The sequence below is a fragment of the Buceros rhinoceros genome, unplaced genomic scaffold, assembly GCF_000710305.1.
Source record: "Buceros rhinoceros silvestris isolate BGI_N320 unplaced genomic scaffold, ASM71030v1 scaffold5976, whole genome shotgun sequence".
Taxonomy (NCBI): Eukaryota; Metazoa; Chordata; class Aves; order Bucerotiformes; family Bucerotidae; genus Buceros; species Buceros rhinoceros.
Genome location: NW_010419209.1, coordinates 114,304 through 137,010, shown reverse-complemented (window position 1 = coordinate 137,010; position 22,707 = coordinate 114,304). Strand labels below are relative to the sequence as shown.

Genomic DNA, 22,707 nt, shown 5'->3' with positions numbered 1-22,707 from the left:
ATCCTGCCAGGTTTGTTCTTGTTCTTCTTCTGCACTCAGTCACTGACTTTATGCACTTCCACTTGTCATCCCCATGCATTATTTGTTTGTTTATTTTTCTTTCAGCTATGCAGTTAGGCAGTAACCACAGTGGTTGCAAGGATTCAAATATTGGAGATTAATTCTAGGAATTTTAAACGCAAGGCAAATAATCATCTTACTTTTAGAACAACTACTTATTTGGAAAATATACTTTCCCATGCCTCCTAAAAACATTTAGATTTCTAAATTATGGTAGGACATGTATAACGTGTACAAACATATACATCTGTTTCCATATTGTTAGTCGTATTCTAGATATTAACACAGTAGGGTATTTATAAATATAATAACTACATAAAACCCCCTTAAAGCATCTTTTTCTAATAGCAGATTGGTTTCTCTGAAGGCATTAGATAAATATCATATTTGTTTTAGAATTTTAGGTTTCTTCCACTTAAAATATTTTTTTTTTCTAGGCTTTAGTCCAGTGTGAGCGGCTGAAAAGTGAGATGGAAAGACAGAAGTATCGTCTTGAAATGGAGTTAGCTGCCCAGCAAAATAAGAGGACTGATGAAAAAGAAGCACTGCAGCAAGGAATGAAGAAGGAAAGAGAGGACTTGGCAGCAATGGTATGTATGAGTTGAGTTTTTTTCTTTTTGTGCATCACTACAAGCATATTGTCCTCTTTAAACTTTCCGTTTGCTTCTCTTTCATCTTATTTCCATTTTGGATTTGGGAGTTCAGTAATTCACTTCCACCATTGCTTTAAAGCAGTAGTAGGTAAGTGATCCTTTGAGTCTGAATAACTGGTGTTTGTATTTCACTAGATACATAGGAAGTTGTTGATCTTTTGCACTTTATTTTAGTTTGCATAGTATTTTCAAATGCGCTTTGTTAAAGTAGGAAAGGGTTAAGTAATATGTCATGCAGGGTTTGCACCTAACTTCTAAGGATCATTATTTAGGTTGCCACATCAAGCATTCAGAAGTTAAAACATTTCAAATTTAGGATTCTTTGCTACTTTGAGTTTACATATATATTGATGTTACAATACTGTAATTACATTCTAATACAGTATTTTTCAAAGTTTTGCTGAATTTGCTTAATTAGTCCACATGAAAGAATGTGAAATATCTTCTCACTTTCACTGTTGTTTATAAAAAAACTCTCTCAGACAGAATCCATCTCATCATTTATACCATGACCATTGCAACAGAGCTGTGATGCTCCTGTGCTTTGAGTGTTTTCTGTCCAATGGAATCTATGTAGGAAACCTGATGCTAATAGCAGTAAGCCTGTGAGATGTGACAGAGGAGGCACTTCTAAGGTGATTGGAGAAAGAAATGGGAAGAAGAGTAGCGAGAGAAATGTACCATGAATTAGTGGATTTTATGCAGTTTTGATGTCCATCCTTCTCAACCATTTTCTAGTGGAGGTTCGGAAACAATATAGTCAATGTCTTTTCTGATTTTATGGTTTTTGCATATTTTTGGGCTCATGTTAGAAATAAGCCATGCAGTTTCTAAAATCTGGAGAGCACAGACTGAACAAGATAAACTATTTTAAGTGTTTAAAAATCAGGAGATTCTTCAGTACTGTTGCTGTTTGTGAAAATGCTGGAAAGGTACTAACATAAACAGGGAACCAAGGTGGTATATTTGTATTTCCAGCATTACGAGATGGTGGAATAATGTTCTGAAGCTGTTACAGGAAGGCAAAAGCTTTTGCATCCAGTTCCAGATGTTAAAACAGGAATTAAGCACAGTTCTAGGGACTAAGTGATATTTTAGAAAGTGAACTGTTTTTAAGTGATCATCAGAAATCTGTTGACAAGGAAACTGATGTTAAAAAATTAACCTTACACTGGAGACAATGAGACATTATTAAGCAATTCCTTGTTTGAGTCCTTGCTATCTCTTGGAAGTTATCCCACTTATGCATTTGGTTCTTTAGTTAGAGATTTGCTTTAGAGCAAATTTTGGAGTGCATATTATGCACTCCAAAATACAGTCTATTAGACAAGAATTTTGTACTTTTTTTGGTAGGATAATTCACTCTGTGTCATCATATTACTTCCTATGTTGTCACCCACTGAGATGTGTTTTACTGGAGCCGATTCCCACTTTCAGAAGTTAGAGTCCTTTTTTAAAATCCTACATACACACTAAGCAACATATAGTGACACTATGATGACGTTATACTTGGTAATTAAAGATATGGGATGACTTTGTAGAAAATTATGATCTAGATGCATGATTTATGCCTACGTGTGATTAACTACTGTTATGTTTTAGGATTATGAGATGTTAGAAATGGTGTACCGTGCATCAAGTCAACCTCCATATGAATATTTCATTGCTTACTTTATTAAGTGGTTTGTTTGAAGGGGAGAATTGGCATGATGTATAGATCAGGTGAACGAAAAAATAGTTATGAATATATAATCTTCTAGGTTTGGCTTTGAATTCCTGTAAAATAACCTAGAACTGTCAGACACCATTATTTCCACTTACATAAGTAAGCTTCAGGGCTAAATAGCTGAAGGATCGCTGACTCTTTTATTGTTACAATTTTTTTACCATGCAGCAAAACTTGAGCTGAATTACTTCAGAATTTTTAACATAGTATTTCTATATGGTTTTTGTACAACATGATGCTTTGATCTACAATGCTGAAATGTTTTTCAAACCTGAAAATTAATTCAGGATCTGTGGTTGCGGTGACAGTTTTCTTTAGTTTGCTGAACATGATATAGTTTAAATCAGTCTAAGTAAGGTTGGTTAAGGTATTAAATAGTACTCTTATGGACTAACAAGTCCTAGAGACTAGTCTAGTTGCTGAAAAGTTTCAAATAAACTACTGTGTGATAAATTAATTCAAAATAATAAACCTATTGTTAAAGTTATTTAGCCCTGTTCTGTTGTAATTTTTTGTTATATATTTTGTTGTATAGATATGATTTTTTAATTGTATTTCTAATGCTATGTTTTTTGGCTACATACGTTATTTCAAGGAGAACGTCCCACAAGATTTAGATCTGTGGTTGGTCAGATTGCATTATTATTATAAGTGTTCTTGGGCTTTTTGCAGGTGACAGCTATGTCTGAGAATGTGGCTATGTTGGAGGCTCAGGTAGAGAGAATTACGAGGGAAAAGAACTCTGTAGTTAACCAGTTAGAAGAATCACAACATCAGCTTGCATCTCGTGAAATGGAGATGAATAAGGTAGGCGCGTATTAGTATTGAGCTTGGTTTTCCTTACCCTTGTGACCTGAAAGATGAAAAGTTTTTTTCCTTCCTGCATTTTCCTCTGTATTGGTAGAGAAGGCATAATTAATGTAAACTTAATCTGAACGTCACAGAGCCACAGTTTTACAGGTAAAAAGAACTTTTTCTTTGGTCTGCTAAGCCACCTTGTAATGGAAAAGCTAACCTTTCTACCTTGCAGACTATGCAGATCACTATTCAAAACTGCCATCCAGTGTTTCATTAAAACTTGCATTTAACGTGAATGAAACAATATCGTATTCAGCCCAGACCTCCAGGACATGCAGTGCTAAATAAAGGAAGCTGTATCAAATCACTGTTTTTTCAAGTACTTTCCTGTAGAATTCGTTTGTGGTGTACTGCTGTATTCATTAATATGGACGCTATGCCTTTTACAAAGGGATCTTTCTTCCATACATAGAGCTTAACATCTATGTATGCACATGTATCACTTCTGGGTGCTTTATTTTGCATGTTTCTCAATCTATTAGAGCCTTAATGTGGGTCATAACATGAGGGGAAAAAAAAGCAAACTGCCATCCAAAATTTATGTTGGGAGTTAACACATAGTTAAAGGAATTATTTTTATTGGCTTATTTTCATCTTTCACTTGTTATAGAAATACAGCTTCATGAAGATGAGGGGATTCTAAATTTGTATAGAATAAACAATCTTAAGTGTTCAAACTTGTTACAGTCTCTTGAAATGTCTATGTACCTTATCAATAATCCTAGGGCAAATCCTACCTCCTCAGTCATTCATTGCAAGGAAGCAATTAATTCTTAGGTCTCTAGAGACTTCTGGAAAGGTTTTCAACAGTTTCTGTCTTCCTCTGTCCTTGATGGTAGAAATAGGTGAAAGTATTGCAGAAAATTTAGAGCAAAAAGTTATCCAAATTTATTAGAAAATTTAATTTGATTTCAGCTGAAAGATGAATGAGGGAGCATATGAAGAATTTCAAAATGGCTTGATTTACCATTTCTGTAAAACACTTTTGGTTTTTCAGGCTGAATTTGCAGATGACTAGCACCACTTGCAAGGGTGCGAAGGGGGAAAGGGGTACTAGGTTTAAATATTCATTGGTCTGGAAAGAAGGGGTTTACAACCTACCGATTTGAAGGCATGTCTCAGGAGAGTGACACTGTGCTTCCAGTCCTTGCTTCAATTAATGAATATAAAGTTGAAGAAAGGATCTACCCCCTTGTAGTCTGAGCTGTGTGTTTATTGCACTGTCCTGAGAGACTGGAAAACCACGTTTGTGTCCCTGAATTGAGAAGTCTCAAACATGCTGGAGGATGTCCTGACCATTGAGCTGTGTGGACTATGTGCATCACCCTGACTTTCTTGGTTGGCTACGTAAGTGATACCTATATCTGCCTGTGAATCTGACTCCTAGTTTCCAAACTCGGTTTGCCATTATTAAAAAGAGCAAATAGCAACATTCTTCCTTTTGAGTTTTATCTGAATTATTTGTTTCTGCTTGCACCAGAAGTCAGGTGAAAATCTTTGGTGTGAGAATCTTTTTCCTTCATTCTGAACGAGGAGACTGAAAAATCCATTATTAGGACAGCACCACCTGCTGACTCTTCTGTGTTATTCACTTTGTGTGATGTATGAGGGAGCTGAAGGCGAGGATGGCTGTGTTTTATTTTGCTTGGAGGAAGTGACATACAGCACTTTACTATTACATTCTTTGTACAAAGTAAGGAGGAGATAGATAGGCAGGGTTGGCAATCTATGCAGTTGCATCTTTAGATTTTTTTTTAGTTGCATATATTTGAGTATTAAAAAAATTTATGCTTTAGAGCTTTGCCATTCTTCAGAGCATTTGCTACCTTGTGTTATTTGCAACAGGGCTAAGTTCACAAGCTGTCTTTTGAGTTTATAAGTGGCACTGCTTCTTAAAGTTATGACAGTTGGTTTCTTTTTCCTAAGGTGCTTTGCTTGCAGTACACCTTATTTACTTTTACCCTACGTTTTTTTTTTAAGAAGAGGAAAAAAGTAGTGAAAACAAGAGGAGGTATGAGACTGAAAAATATAAATTAATTGGGTTGTAGAATCTGTGTGAGGAGATTGTTGAGGACTGTAGCAGCAAATTAAAAGCATGCACGTTTAGGAAGCAAGTCTGGTGAAAGAATGTAAGTGGGGCAGGGAAGCAGAGTGAGTTGGAAAGTTCTCTAAAACACATTTGTGTTCTCATTAGGGACTTTGTATGTATTTGTTTGTCTAACTGAGATGAAATGAACAGACGCAAATTGGAGGTGATTGCACAGGATAAGGACAAAAATGAAAGAACTTGTCCACCATTGTTCTCCATTCCCAACAGATAAGTTCATATAGAATTCTGTAAAAGTCTTAGACTGGGAAATGAGAGAATAACATCCCTGCGCAGCAGTAGTGAAAGGTATTAGGCAGGCATTGGTGTGGGTTTTTTTTGCTTTCTTTCTTTCTCCTAACTCTCCCCAGACCCTCTGAAGTTGAGGTGGAAAGGAATAAAGAGGTAACATAATGAACATCTCAACAGCAGAGAATAGTTATGGCCTTTGTGGAAGTGATACTAGATTTCATTAAATATTGCTTTGATCCCTATCTTCTGGCCCATATTTGAATTAGACATTGATTTTTAAAGCACTTCTCTTTAGTTTATAGTAAGTCTATAATGCTTTCATCTAACTTTAAAAATTATCATAGTATCTGAACATTTTCTTTCTTATCAGTGGAAAATTGGCAAGATAGAAACTATGTCCTTATGTAGGAGAGTAAGAGAACCTTTGCTTCTAGGTTTTGAAAGTGTTGACATAGACTTTCTTGGAATTTTAGAATGGGAGAAGAATATAAAATCAGCAACAGTGGTTTAACTGTATTTAGTAGCACATATATTTACAACAGAAATTTCTGTACTTAGCAAAATCTTGATCCAAATATAATGGGATCTAGAAGGCACTGCATATTTCGAAGTTAATGACTATATAGAGAATTCAGATCCAACTTTTTACATAAAAATATTTACCATATGTAGTCTTAAAATATCTGTAAATTAAAATGTTGTATTTAATTGACCTCTAGAGGGCACCAAAAGATCTAATTGCAAACCCCGGGTTGTGGATTTTTCAAGCTACAGATCATGTTGTCTGTGTAATCTAACAGGTGTGTGGAGAAATGCATGATCAGTTGAATCAAACCAAAATGAAGAAGGATGAGGCAGAAAAGGAGCTCAGAGAGTACAGAACAAAAACTATAAGGGAGCTTGAAATTAAGGACCAGGTAAGAGATAATACTGCTATAACTTTGCAGTTACTAGAAGCCTAGGAAGGGTTTTTTCGAAAGCTGCAATGATTCATTTTTCTAATAGTGGTCATTTATTACTGTTAAATGGTTTCTAAATTAATGGCAACAAGCCAGTTGTTACTGTTAAATAAATACCTCTTGGTTATCTTATTCTTGTTTTCAGCCCTAGTATGTTCAGTTTTACATAATCCTCATCCCATGCTTTCATAGAGTAATTCTATATCATGTGTATTCATACAACGGACTTAAACTGTATTTACTAGATACATATGTTTATACACTTTTTCTTGCAAATAAATCCACACATGTATACATGCAGCCTGACGAAACATTAAGGTCTCTAAGTATACCTAATGATACCATAAATGAAAATAGTTTATCTTCCAGTTTCTTTAAAGATTAAAAGTTAATAAATGTTGTGATTCATAGGAAAGTTGGGGGGGGGCAACCCAACCAAAAATATCCTTTTAGAGAAAATAATATTCCACTAGACGCATTAATTGATAATTATCTAAAACTGTGTTTTATAATAATACAGGCATCAGTAGATGCCTTACAGCCAGTCTGTGAGAAAACATCCAAAACATCCCATGCAGTAAGAAAGATTGTTAGAGTAACGTGCAACATACTTGGCAAACAGCTTGAACAGGTGTAATCTGCATTTTCTGAAGTACCCTTTTTGTTGAGGTTCTATCTGTTTTTCTCTAGGTATATAAACTTCCAGTTATTCCTTCCTAAGTTCTGATTTGCACGTGAGAGTGGATGTCTTCTAAATAGAAAGATGTATAAAATGCACTAGGATGATTTTTTTTTTTTAGTATGTATTTTGTTATCAGAGCAGCACAGCAGGTTCTAAATCATTCTTTTTCTTGTAAATAAGCAAACAAATCAGTCCCTGAGTAATAATAGATGTGGGAAAAAATGCACTATTTCTAAAATTATATTTTTATTTACTAGTTTCCCAAAATCTTCATGTAGGACAGTAAGTTTATTAACTTAATAAAGTACGAATTTAGACTGGAAGCAATATTAATTCAAATTATAATCAACAGATATGTTAAATCCAAAAGACACATATTAGATAAAATAACTCTTCAAGATGTATAGAAAATAATACAGCGCAGAAAAACTGAGGCCTTAAAGCATTTTGGTTTTAGGATTGGCTTTTGTTTTTTAACTCCTGCATCCTTTAGGCCTAAGTACACTTTGAAAAACAAGAAACAGGCTTGTCGTCTGTGTCTTGACAGATATCACAGATAAGAGAGTTGGCATAATCTTGGCATACAAATAAAACAGGATGTGTTTAATAAGATATTTGAAAAAGTATCTTGGATTTTAAATCCTCTTCTCCAACTTGCTTCAGGATTGCCTTTTGAACAAATTGCAGTATTTAACAAAATCTTTTAACTTTGGTATCAACATAGTGGTATTTTATTCAGTGTGGGAATGTCACGATTTGATATATAATTTGATATAATTAAAGTGGAGTGATGGGATGGGGAGTTCCTACCAGCAAAGATTATTAGAGTAATTTAGTAATTACATAAAGTAATTATATTGTTCAAATACGATTGTTGGTTCCTCAAAGGAAAACAAACTATTTTGAAATTCTCAGGCTTAGCCTCTAGCAGCTGTTTTATAGCTGTGGTTCTGGTAACCACAAAAGTTCTGTAAAGGTCCTAATATTATTTAAAACATTAAAAGGCAACCAAAAAGATGTGTGTACATTTTGGGGTTTTGGTTTTGAGGGTTTTTTTGTTTTGGTTCAGTTTCTTTTTTTCAATCAATTTTAACAAATGTTAATAAGTCATTGCAAATTATTTAATTGGAATGAAATTAAAACAGCTCAGTTGCATCTAGCTTTGTATGTAAAGAAAAACCTAAAATGTTTCATCTAATATGGCACTGAATAACAAACAGTAATTGTTCTTTGGTCTCTCAGCCATGACCTGACCTTCTGGCTAAGAGACAGAGTTGATATCTTCCTTGGCCGCCATCTGTTCATAATAAATACATATTTATTTTTTTAAAAGTAGAGAGACAATGTATGAGTATTTTCATGCTATTCCATATGAAATGGTGCATTTTTCTCTTTTAAAAGCAAATAATCATGTTTCAGATTGTATTTTCATATATTGAAAGTGAATTTACTGTTTCTTGAGGTATGATTGTATTTTTAATTGTGCCCTGGATAAATTTAAGTTTTGAGGATGTTTTAGTTTATATGTAGTGACTTAAAGGGATTAAAGTTATTCAGGTGTGTCAGAATAGAAAGAAATCACCATATGTGCAATTTAGGATCATCAGATAGATATATTTCTATGTCAGTAAATACAGATATATATTTATCATACACTGAAATTTATATAGAAAGTTCTTCAAAACTGAAATTGTTTCATTTAGGAAAATTAAAGGGAGTGTATCTCTTTGGTGTTATTCTCTTTTATTCTAATACCTCTCTTCCTATCTTCATTATTCAGTTAGGACTAATTACAAATATTGGCACCTTGGTGTGACTGTCTGTTGTTAATATTTGATATGAATGTTTCTTAAAATAAAAATGAAAAAGCAATGAGCAATGTTACCATTGAAATTAAAAAAGTGTTTTGCAATATCATCTATCATGAACCTGATTACCATTTAGGACTGGGGGGAGATATATACCACACAGTTTCTCTACACAAAACCCACATCTGTTCATCTAGCCCAGTATGTTGTAAAGTAGCATAACCTACTGCCCTCTCTTTCTCTCTCTCAGCCCTTCTCTTGTGGATGTAATTGTGCTGAAATAGCAGTGCCTTACTTATAAAGCTTGTTCCCAAGAAAGAAAAGTATCAAGTTATACGCCTATAATGCCTTCATGGCAGTAAACTGTGCCCACACTAGGGGTTGTACTAGCACAGCTATATCAGAGAAAAGTCACGCCCTAACCTAAATAGCTGTTATCAGAACAAAAATTGTGTAGCATATTTGACACAGCAGGACTTCACTCTTATAATACTTTTTCTGTGAATTTGGAAGCACTGTGTGGCAAAATTTGTGCATTTCCAATAGAAATCATACTTCTGACACACTATGAAATCTTGTCTTCAGATTAGCATCACTTGCTCTTTTCTGCTCTGCATTATAAAAATAAAAATGAAGTACACTGTTAATCATTTTCTTATGTTTGTCTGTAAATCGTTTTTATTTGTCTTACAAAATTTTGCAAGCTTCAGCATACAGAAGTGAAAACACTTTTGTTGTATTGGTTTATGCAGTCCCAGCCAATTTGGGCGAAATCCTGTTTAGATTGTTTTTACTGGTGGCATTGCACCACTGGGAGTTGTATTCTTGTAATAAAGCAATAGGACTTGTTAAATCCAACTTCAGAAAGTAACTGAAGCTTTTGAATTTTATCTGATTCCTCAGAACATGGTAATATAAATACTTTGTGTGGAAATAAATCCATGTTGGTTATCTTAAATTGTAAAAAGCCATTATTTTAATAATTGGGCAAAAGGGGTTTGAAGTAGGGAACAAAATTCTGTAATCTCTCACATAATAGGTGACAGAATGAAAAGCTCCAGAAATATTATACCAAAACCCACAGATTTTTAAGAGTTGCCTGTATGGAAGTTCCTGAGGCCAAATAAGTTGAAGTCTATACTAATGTATATAACCTATACAAATGGGAACAGCTACACATCAAAGCTTTTTTGTATAGTATGATAGAATGTAAATGATATCTCTCTACACTATAGACTAATCATTTTGCAGACAAACAAAAATCTGGCAGAATTGGAGTCCAAAATTTATAGTGATATATAGTAATTTATAGTGATTTATAGTAACCTAATTTAGACATTTTAGGTGGAGAGATTACTGACTCTGTCTTCATCAGAAATAATGCAGGCCATGAATTTGGGTATATATCCCGGAAATGCTGCAGTGTCTGATGCGAGACCAATAAAACCTTCTGAATACACTGTGTCACTGAAACATCTTCTTGGGAATAGGTATCAGGCTTCCAGAAGTCAGGCTTTAAAATACTAGATTTTTCACAAGTTGAGCTGGATATCACCAGATGTTTTGAAATTTGCAAGTTTTAATAACGCTGGTGAAGGTGGGTTAGGACTGTGCATTGTGTGTATTCTTGTAACAGTCCTATATCTAAGATTTTGTAACATCATTAGTTAAAAAGATGCTCTGGAAGTTCTGTTCTGAAAATAAATTATGTCGAATCAGTAAATGTACTTGAATATCTGTCAGGGAGGGAAAACCCAAAACCTAGCAGACAGCTTTAAACTCTTAGCATCAACTTCCCTTACCTGGTCTGACCTTGAGGATAATGGCCTTTAAAGTAACAAGACCAAATTGCTTTTGGACAAGAAAGCATTACGAAAATGTGATAACCTCAGCTGTAACTGAACTCTTTTTAGTGTAAATAAGGGTAAATCAGGAGGAAGTAAAATGATAGTACTTAATGCCTTGTTTTGACATGAACTTTCTGACCTTTTGAGGAGGAACATCATCATTCTTTTTTATAACTGAACTTACTAGATCATCTCAGGATTTTTGAGGGAAAAAAATTGATCTACAATCCTGCAATATATAACAAAAGAAATGTTTAATTACAATTACGATATGGCTACTGCTGCTCTGCTGTGGCATTGCTTTCCTCTGTCAGCCATCCATTCCTCAAGGATCTGTGATATGAGCAGCCTTCATTAAAGTCTTTGTCATGTTTCCATACAAAAAAATCCCTTGGACTGGAATTCCCAGTAGTAGAATTTCCTGCACAGACTGGTCTGCATTTTCTGTACTGATCTGCATCCCCTAAGCAGCTGGCCTGCTAAGAGGAACAACCCTGTTGGCAATCAGGATTTTGATGTTCATAGGTGCAGTTGGCCTATGTAACCTTGATCCATTGTATGTCATCCAGTGTGATGTCACCTTGTTACTATATAGAAAGCATGTGCATTAAACAAATTAAACATTCAGAATAGGGTAAGAATTGCATAGCTCTGGGTATACTGTTTATATTCATTAGATTTAAATAGATGCTTGATTTCTGTTGTTTTTTTTCTTCTTAGACTACAAAAATGGTTGCTTTATCAATAATCATTGTGCCAACAATCGTAACAAAGTGTACAAGCCCTTGACTGTCACTTCTTGGCTGTTATTGAATAGGTTTTCTTTCAAGCTATTCCTTAATGCTGTCCAGGAAAAAAGAGCCAGTCCCACATAAGTAATCTCAAATACGTGTTTGAAAGGATAAAAGGAGTAAGTTTTGTTCTCTCCTGTTTTTCAGTAATAAAATAGGAGTAATCTTCCACTTCCCTTTTTCTATATGCATCCCTCCTTTTTTGAAATTGTTTTATCAGCCAGCAAACCATTTAATTTGCACCATCCTGTTCTTCCCCCGTCCCCATCCCTCCTCCAGTGCAAGTCATTGAAAAAAAAAAAATTATTCCACTGTGGAACAAAATCACTTTCTTATCTCTACTGGTGGCTGCTGAGCTAATCTCTAGTACAGTGGTATTGTCTGTTAAAATGTGACTGTAGTAATCTCTATAGGTTTGGAAATTTTGTTCCTGAACCAGTATTGCAGTTCAAATAATTTGGCACATTGAAAGCAAATATTTGAAGGGATATAATGAGGTAAAATCTTTGTGTTAACATGTTTCAGGCATTCAGTCTTGTCTGTTTCCCATAGTATTTATCCGCAGTATCCAGGGGACACATTGCTCTTTGAGAGTCTGCACAAGGACAGGCACCTAAGATTATTGCTTAGTTTAAAAAGTGTGTGTGTGTGTATTCATAAGTATATACTTCGCAAGTTGCATTTTTTTCTTGCCCCAGATAACAATTGCAGGCAGAAAGTTTGCTTCAATGGAATTTAACGGTGTGCATTTAAAAGCATCTGCCCTCCATGCTGTTTCCAGGAAGTTCTTCCAGCACCCCTGTTCTTCCTAGCAAACTACAGCATCCTGTTTCTGTTAATTCTTCCTTTTTTTGGAAGCAGAGGGTTCGTGGCTGCTGATCTTTGCTTAAGTAATGATACTGATCTTAAGGCTCTGTCTTTTAGTGCAGCACATGGGGTGCCACAGAACTGCTAGGTGCTGTTACATTTCTTTGCAGTGCAAGTGACAAAGTGGTCGCAGAACTACTTCTCTTTGAGGAGTTTAAGAGTCCCATCAGATCAGGCTGCAATAATAGCCATCCCCAATTACAGCCTGCATTGCTTATCCAAGTTATGTCTTTGCTGTCTCTCTGGTCTTTAGAGGTCAATTAGTTTGCTTTCAAAGGAACTGTGTGTGTTTATTAGGGTTAATTCTCTTGTATTTCTGTTCACATTAGTTGCCTTTCATATCACAAAAGATTTTCAGATTTCTGTTTTGGGCTAAATGATTTGTTAGAATTTACAATTGTCTTAAGCTTTTTGTGGATTGACATTTTAGAAAGAGGTGATCTTTGTAGACTCTTTTAAGCCCTGTGTACGTTTTATTTCTTACTATTTATTTGTATGTTCTCACAGCTTTATAATAAATCTACTTCCAGAAAGGAGGTTTTCCCTTTAACCCCAGATTTAGTTTTCATAGCTGCTTTGCATCCTCATTCAGTTTTCAATGGGAAGCAGCAGTAATTCATACAGAGTGCAGAAGGGAGAAAAAAAAATGCTGGGATGTGACAGGGGTTAACCTTGTTGATGGCTCTAGTGCTATTTACGAAGTTGCATGGTTCTCCAGGTGCAATATACATCAGATGGCTATGCCTGGGAGGTCTGAGGTTTAGAGACCACAGGGAACGGAGTTGCTTGATTGGTATCAGGATTAGGATAGAAATGACTGCAAGTGACCACTGCTGCATATGGACTGATGAGTGATAGTCATCTTCCCTCCAAGTAAAATATCTCAGAATTTTGCTGCAAAACAACGGCAAAACCGTCCTGTTTTGTTGGGTTTTTTTAAATTAAAACAATTAATTTTAAAAAATAGTGTTATAGTAGGATATGATTGTTTTGACCCTAATAATTAGAATATTAATAAAGAGGAAACATGTATTGAGATCAGTGTTAAACACTGCAAACGTTTCTGCCATTGTTATATATAATAATTAAGTGTATGTGAATGGCCATACTGGTGACACCTATTAGAAAAACCTTAATTAGAGCCTCAGTCCTGTACATTATCCCTGATCTCATTGCTTTGAAGAGCTACTTCAGTAAATGAAACAGCATGTGAGCATTGAGGCCTGTAAAATTTTACTGGGTGTGATTTTTAAGTGTATGTGTTTTTAGAGATGTTGGTTGCCTTTTGGGGATGTATCTGCAAATAACAACCACCACAGTAATTATATTTTACTTTTTTTTACTTTATATTTGTTCTTTTATTTTTGGTTCTATTTTATGCCCCTTTAATCTTTTAATAAAGGTGGAAAATGAAGTACAAAACAAAAAGAAAGTACCATAAATTCACAAAAGTGTTTTCCCATCCAGAATTATTTTACTGCAGAATTTATTTTTCAGGGTAGATTGTGCATTTGCTTACCTGATGTGAGCATACTGATACTACAGTGAAGGTCATAAATCACTTATGAATTCATTTGATTTTAGTATATTTCTGATTTTTGTTAAAGTCTTCTAAAGTTGGTTTTGCATTTACTTCAGAGTACGAGTTCTTTTATCACTGTTTAATCATTCGCATTTGTTTAGAAAGAAAAAAGCCTTTGTCTTTTTTGTCACTTTGCTATTTAAAATTCTATGAAAAACATCTGCTAGTTTGGAATTTAAAGTTGTATTTTTCTGCATACAGTAGAATCAGCATCAATATCAAAAGAATTTAACAACTATTTTAATCTTTAATTTGGCTTGTTTTGAATAAAATTATTATTTCATTTTATCAGGTTTTATAGAGATAAAGAGATGTCTAGTTAAACAGCACATTTTTACAATATACTTAAGTATTGTTAGGTGAAAATAATTTCAGATAATTTATGAAGAGGATCCAGTGTTTGAGAAATCATCCTTTTTTTCCAGTGAGTTGCATTTATGCCAATGGGTGTTTCCAGTGTGTTAACCTAAAAATACATTGTGAAAATCAGAACTCCAGTGTTTGAGAAATCATCCTTTTTTTCCAATGAGTTGCATTTATGTCAATGGGTGTTTCCAGTGTGTTATCCTAAAAATACATTGTGAAAATCAGAAGATAATTTGTGAACTTATCACAAACTAATGTATAAGAAGTGAAACACTTTTTTTAAGTGTTCCAAGAAAAAGAATATGGAAGAGCCCTCTATTATTAAAAGAGGAAAACTTAGAAGGTTGTTCATGGTAATACTGAGAAAATATATAATTGATATAGAATAAAATTTTACTGCAATGATATTTCACCAATGCTTTAATTTCTGTTGAGTAAAATTTCTTTACTGTAACTGAATTGGATATGCATAAGGAATGGTGTTAATGTATTTCATCTTACTAATAATGATCTTTCTTGAGTTTTAACCTGCCATCTTTCAATGGCAGAGTGCCTGTTGATATTCCTGGGAGTTTAGGCAACTGCAGTGCAAGACAAGATTAAATAGTACTTTTATGTGCAAAACTAATAAGAATATTAAAGTTGCAGAGTTAAACACCAGAAGTTTCCTGTTTCAACCTTAGTGTAGTCTTGTTGTACATATACATTATGGTAATTCTGTTCCTTGTTATACTGCAAATCTGTTTCAGATTTTCTAAAATGCAAGATTGTCATCTGTCTTTTTTCCAGTTCTGTGCTCCATCTCTTGTCTCTTGCATACATTGAAAAGTTAAGTACCTTGAAGAAATACTCTGATCATGTAGTAAAAATCTGTATTACAAGTGATAGTCACTGGGGGGTCAAAATAACACTGCATGAGAAGCAGAGTTGTCAGCAAAATACTTTAGTTAGTGGTTTTTCCTGTTTCTCTCCCTATGATTGTGCTGGAGCCCAGATAGCAGCTACCGAACTGCTTGCAGCTTCCCAGTAGAAGAAATGGGAACAGAAAGTAACATGAAAACTGGTTTTAAGTCTGAGTAGTTTTGGAAAGATGTTGCCTGATAGTTTCTGCAGGAACAGTGAAGAAGATTCATTGTTTCTGTAATTTCTCTGTATTTTAAATTCTTATTGTATTGTGATGACCTAGTGATGGACTGGACTTATTTCAGGATGGAGTGTATTTGTGAGACTATTGTTTGCCAGAGGGAGAAGAGAGTTAACTTTTAAGTATGAACAAGTCTCAAGTTCTGAGGCTTCGTATGTTTCAAACTCTTATCTGAGTTTTTAAACCAAAGTAACGTGCAGCGTTCAGAGTATGGGCTTTCTGTTTTCAGCATGATGATGTGTAGCTCCTACCAAATTACTTTCAGTGAATGTTTTCTGGTGTTTCCAAAAGCAGTATTCAGTTGATATCCCTAAATATACCTGGATTAGATGCTTCTGGCTTCTGAATTGCTATTAGCATGTTCTTTGGGTTGGCATTTTTCTTCCATCCACTTCTCATGAGGTGGTTTTCTGTTTCTGCCATGGTCATTGCCAGAATTCTTGTGTAGACTTCTGCTCTTCATACAGTTCATGCTGTGAGTTCTTCTAAATAGTAGTATTTTAAGATACATTTTTATATATGCACACACATATGTACTCCTGCACACATGCACAAACACATACATACGTGTGTATGTAAAGGAGCTGATTGTGAATTTTGGAGTTACTGATGAAAGCAGCAGAAGTAAAATTGTTCTTCAAAACCTCTATTTGCTTTCTTGATACTTTTTGTACAAAACGTATTGGAAAAGTACAGAAAACTTTCACGACAACTGAAATCTGTGGGTATAGTCATGGGTTCAACCCTGCAGGTTCAACATCTGGCTGATGGAAACAGACCATTTTCATGAGAGGTTCTTGCACTTGGAATTTGCTTCCTTCTGTGGGTCTGTGTCAAAACCTGACTGAGCCTGTTTAACTTGAGGCAATGGTGTAAAGCCCATCTGTTCCTTGAAACTTTACCCTGAAGGAGTGATCTAGACTGTATTTATGTTCTCAGCTGTGGTTGAGCTTTTTCAAACACTTAGTTGATGCTTTTCAACTACCTTGTGGTTTGTTTGTTGTTTTCTTTTTTTTTTTTAGGGTATGCTAAATAGATGTATTCTTAAAGCAGATTTTAAGAATGTTGCAGAACTTACCTATCATCTTTAACTTGTAAAGACAGGGAAGAACTTGTATCCCTGCTTACTATGAATGGAAAAATAACCTTAATGAAGGGTTGCTATTAAGAAGAATAGAGTGTAGAGAACCCTGAGAGTTCTAGAGAGGTTCTAGAGGTTCTAGAGAACCACTGAGACTTCTGTTGTTCTATCTTAAAGCAGATTTTAAGAATGTTGCAGAACTTACCTATCATCTTTAACTTGTAAAGACAGGGAAGAACTTGTATCCCTGCTTACTATGAATGGAAAAATAACCTTAATGAAGGGTTGCTATTAAGAAGAATAGAGTGTAGAGAACCCACTGAGACTTCAGTTGTTCTATCTAAAATATACAAAAAGTCTGGAAATAAGTGCAAAGCATATGTAACTGAATACCTTTACACACATGGTTTTAAAATATTCTGGCAGTGTAATAGGATGTTACATTCCTTAGAAAGGGATTACTAATGATTTTGTAAATAGTTTCACTGTCTTTGTACTTGATTTTGGAATTATTGATTTAATTTGGTTGGTGGTCTATATGATAAAGCAAGATGACACTCAAATTCTAATCAATTTCCTTCATGAACATTTGTTGAGTGCTCTTGGCGGGAGGTGGGGGGGAGGGATATCACTTAAGTAATTAGCAAAATTTAAAAAGTTATGAAACCCTTTTCTGGATGAAGAGATTATATTTATCTGTGACATCATCTCTTTCTGTAAGTGGTGTAAGTTAACGTTTTCATGGGAGGAGAAGAGAACATTATTACAAAGGTGCTTCAAGTGCAAATATTGGGACTCAATTACATTCATTTGTCCTTGGAGGGTGTTTGAATGAATAATTTCATTAACTGAAGAAAATATTTGGCTACATGAGGAAACTGTTACAAAATAAGTTATGGTATGAATTTGAAGTATAATAGCTATTCAGTACTAACTTCTTATATGAACAATTTTATTTTGTACTACAAATGACCTTTCACAGTTTACTTGATGGAAAAACATGCAAGTTACCTCCAGCCTCAGAGATGAATAACTATTTATATAGGGAGTTAGTGCAGAATAGTTACTAAAAGATAAGGTTACATTGTAGGTTATTCTGTACTCTACTAGACTCCCTAAAAGCATCCATAGGACAAAGTATAGAATTACATTACAGATGTATTCTTACAAGTACTTGTATATTGTATATGGACTTAGGAAAATATATTCCTTCTGAGGGTATTTGTGAAAAATGTTTAAATTGCCGACAGTATGATTCAGTGAGAGATTCGGTCAAAATCACAGGATCATTTTGACTGGCAGAGAGAAACCTTTAAGATCGAGTCCAACTGTTCGCCTTGCACTGCTAGGTCATCACAAAACTGTGTCCGTAAGCACCACATCTACACGTCTTTTAAACACCTCCAGGGATGGTGACTCCACCACTTCTCTGGACAGCCTGTTCCAATGCTTGACAACCCGTTCTGTAAAGAATATTTTCCTAATTTGCAACCTAAAACTTCCCTGGTGCAACTTGAGGCCATTTCCTCTTGTCGTATCAGTTGTTACTTGGGAGAAGAGACTGATCACTGCCTCACTACAACCTCCTTTCAGGTCGTTGTAGAGCTAGTATGTGGTTGTAGTTGTAGAGTCAGAGTTGTAAGTCTGGTGTGCTTCAGTGGAATCAGAGGTGCTGGTCATTCGAATTTGCTTATTGTTATTTGTGAAATAAATTGATAGACTCATTGACTAAGTTAGATTTTCTTACTACGTTTAGTTGACATGTAAAGGCTAATGATGTTAAGAAAATGACAGGATTAACTTTATGTTTAGGATTTAGTTATGATAAATAACTTATTTTCAAAAATGGTAAAATCACAAAATTACCTTTATTCTCTTCCATAATACTATGTGAATATGACAAAGCCAAATTCCCACATGTCATTCCTTATGTAATAGGTAAGCAAAATAAATGACCACAAGAGCTATCTTATGTTCAGCAGCTTCTGAAGATGGCCACTGTTCTGCTGCCGTCTGGCTTTCCAACACAGTGAATTTGGGACACAAATACAGAAGTCTTCACATGGAAAAATTGGAAAATGATTGCATGTGTGTTTTTCTTAAGCCACTCAAAGACGGTGACATTGATTGTGTATTAATGTCTTTAAATATGATATGCATTTTGGCTTTTTGTAAGAGCGTAGTTTCAAATGCTTTAATTTGCTGGGTTTTGAAGTTTTTATCAATAAACTACTTTTGTTCTAAAACAAAAGCATGCATTATTTTTCTGGAGCTTCGATGACATTAAGATTTATTGTCTTTAAATGTATTTCTATGCATTTCTTAAATATTCTTTTTTTGGTTCTACAATTTTCTAAGCAAATAGAAAAACTGGGATTAGAGCTGAAAGGAAACAAACAGCGTTTGGTACAAGCCCAACAGGATGCGACAGGAGCCAGAGAGGAGTGTCTAAAACTGACTGAACTGCTGAGTAAATCTGAGCACCAACTGCACCTCACCAGGTACCCCTTATCCTATTACATGCTGTAGTACCAGTTTCATTCTGCTAATTTTTGCCGCAGGCTTTCCCAGAGTTGTATCTATCTATACTTACAGTCATTGACTGCACGGACAGCCCTCAGTCGTGTTAGAAGTGGAAATTGAAATAAGTGAGTTATGAACTATCATTTATGAAAGTGAATTACTAATGTGAAGAAAAGGCAATGTTCAGCTCCGGTGATGAGATGGCATGCTTTTAGGCAAGAAGTAGTGCAGGACAGAGTGCAGCTGCATTCCTTTTGTTTGGTAGGACAAAGATACTTTAAATGTCATTTGAGAGTGCAGTGTACAGCAGCACCTATAAGCATAGGAGTTCTCAAATAAAGACCGTGAAGTTTCTGCAGCAGAATCACCAGGGACGTATAAAAGCACATAATCGTGTTTAAGTTTCAGTGAAGATTAAACAGTCAAAAGGTAATACTGCTGTCTGCAATTTGGAGGTAAGCTTAAGTATGTGAGGAGGGTGTTTAACTCGCTCAGTGGAGATGTAGTACAATGCAAACACTGTAACAAAAGATTTTGCCTGCGTTTATTCCATCTTTGGATATAGCTCCCAATGCCATTTACTATACTATTCCTTACGCTTTTCTAGAAAATACCAGAAGGTTAACATGCCGATTATTCATTACAGCTTGAGTTTTGGTAACTGCAAGAATTATTCCTTTTCCCACAGAAAATGCTATTTATCAGATTGGAGTGTTTTGTTTGTGTGTGTGGTTTTTGTTTTGTTCTATCGCTCCAGTCCTCCCAAGAGTGAACATCTAGAAACAAATCTGGCAGCTTTTACTCAGTTGTTAAGGAAAAAAGTTAAGTTACTTTAAATTTTACATGGAGGAAAAAAACAACCTCAGATTTTTATCACTTAACAGAAGTCTGCGTGTTTATCCAAGTCTTGTACTCTTTGGGCTTTGCGAGCATTCTGCCATTGAGTAAATGGAAATAAAATAGAGCCTCATCTAAACTATTAAATTCAATGAATAATTTTTTTTAAGCTACATTTCTGTGTAATTCAGAGCACGGTTGTTTAACAGATGGAAGAAAGTACCACTCTAACAGCCTGTATTTAGAGAAAAAATATGCTAGAGGTTAATGAACTTGAAAAAAGTTTTGGGTGAGTTGTTAAGATATCTAAAGTTTGGATTTAACAGAACTTTATTAATAATGATTTGTTGTGATAGTTAACCAAATGGCTTACCACGCTCCTTTTTGCAAAAGTCTGATTATGTGTGGTAAAGCTCTGGATATCTTGGAGGAAATTTGACTAGCCAATTTTTTTTTTTTTTTAATGAAAATATGCAAGTTGTAAAAAATTAGGACTATTGTCTACTTTTACATAGCAAGGTACTTAAAGTTTGACACCTAACATACAGATGATACGGGTAGCTTTTCAGACTGTGGTCTCTGACTTGGAAAGTTTCTGAGATGCTAATCACTGGAGGCTGGGAACAGTGTTTTGGGCAAGTGATGCTCTGTGCTGGCCCTGTTCTCAAGCAATTTCACATGTGTCTGCTTTTTGAGACATGCTGAGCTGCCACCGCTTCTTTGTCTGACCTAGTGTAGCCACTCTTCTGCAATGTCCTAAGCTTTATTTTATTTTCTTATACTTTGTCTTCATGTTATGGCCCCTGCTTATAAGTATGCTTATAAGTATTGAAATGTTTTCTATGCTGACGTTTAATTGTTGGAAAAATGTGTACACTGAAGCATGGGAAATAGGCTGGTATCTTTCTCCTTGATATTCCCCAAATTCTGGAATACCTCTTTCTCTGTAGGTTTTTGTGTCTTCCTTATCTTTGGAGCATCTGTCAGCTTTCCAGTAATACATAAGGTTATGTTGCTGTCATGGGTGAAGAAGGGGGGCTGAAAAAGGACATGGGAGATTCATTGCAGCTGAACTGTTGCTCATTGTCCCTGTGTACTTTAATTAGTAGGGCAGGGTTAGAGATGTTCTTGCATAGTCGCCTGTTTTTCCCCAAGTCACAGAGGAAAACAACCCCTACTGAAATGAATCTTCCTTCCTCCTCTCATTTCTTCCTCTCAGATTACTGCCTTCCAGAACAGGTTTTTTGTATTAATGTAGGTATAAAAGTTACATGTCTCCAGTGGTATTACTTTTGCTTTTTGAACTCAGTATGTTTTTAGTGGATTGGTATATCCATAGTTGTTGCTTATGAACTTTATTTGCTTATGGTTTGCCTTCTTTCCTTCTTTATTTCCTTCACCTCAAATGGCAGCTGTGCCAGTGAAAATACTCACTTGAAGGGTAGTGGTAATAGCAGTCCTGTGGGGGTTATAGACTCATTCACTGTGGCTCTTGCCAAGGAAAACAGATTTTAAGCTCTAGAGTCCTGCCTGTGGGAGGTTGCTGTAGAAATTGCATGGATTTAGTGTATCTCTTGGGTATTCTGGCCTTGGCCTCGTCTTACTTATTCCCTTCTTCTCAGGAGAAGACCAGCTGGTTCACTCCAAGTCTTCTCACAATGTTGGACTTGAGGGAGGCTTGTACTGCTGTTACATGGTTGTGGATAGTCTTTCTGTTGCCTTGCATGACCTGTCGGTGTTTTTCTGGCTCAGGAGATACAGAAAGAATTCATTGTTTTGTTTTCCTACTGTAATACAGTAATTCATACATTAATCCACTGAATCTGTGTTGGATATTGTAAATAAATAGAATAATAAAACAGATGTGAGAACTTTGGATTTTAATGTGTGTACATGAGATGGTAAAAAAATGAATGGCTTAAATGAGAAAGCATGCAGTCTATGTCTTAATGAGAAAAAGTGCTCTGCAGAGCTGCACTCTTCTCCAGGAATCCCACTTTTTTGCTGTATCCTAGTTTTCAGACACTGTTGATTGATTACTAAGTAAACAACTTCTAAGTTAACATAATGTACTTGTTAAAATTCTGAAAAAAAGGTTACAATTAGCTATTCTAATCCATTGCCACAGAGTTTAAAATTGCCTTTTCTGTCACCTTTCTTCCTTGAGCAATACGTTGCTTAGAAATCCTTGCTATTAACTTGCATTTCCTGTGATTGAATCTAGTTAGTAATTCTAATTTGTAAGTCTTCAAATGATGGAGAAAATGCAGTCCTTCTTCTGTGTAGTTTTGATTGTCAGTCATGTAACTTTGCAGATGTCACCATGCTATGAGACTGACCATGCTCGTTTAAAGTAATTTTTTTTTACCCTAGTTTCAGCTTTGTGGTTGTTTGTATTAGAGTTACTGCAGGAGGAGAATCTTACAAAATTGCTTCTGAAGTCAATGTTAAATTGCTATTACTCTGGCAAGGCTGAGTCTTGCTAATGAAGTTTATCTGAATCCATCCTTCAGAGAGTAGAAAACGTAGAGATTATTGTTCCTAGTTCTTGAGAGAATAATCATTAAAAATCCTGTCAGTATGCT

The 22,707-nt window shown here is 35.1% G+C and overlaps 1 protein-coding gene across 1 annotated transcript in view; it reads left to right on the top strand.

The window, feature by feature from the left end:
• Positions 1–497: 497 nt before the first annotated feature.
• SDCCAG8 (serologically defined colon cancer antigen 8) overlaps positions 498–22,707 on the top strand; it is a gene marked incomplete at its 5' end in the record, with an annotated part of 80,602 nt that continues 58,392 nt past the window's right edge. Inside the window, 4 exons of the mRNA XM_010138810.1 lie at positions 498–650; positions 3,112–3,246; positions 6,436–6,552; positions 19,121–19,263. Coding sequence (XP_010137112.1) covers positions 498–650; positions 3,112–3,246; positions 6,436–6,552; positions 19,121–19,263 — 548 coding nt within the window. The remainder of the gene's footprint in view (positions 651–3,111; positions 3,247–6,435; positions 6,553–19,120; positions 19,264–22,707) is intronic.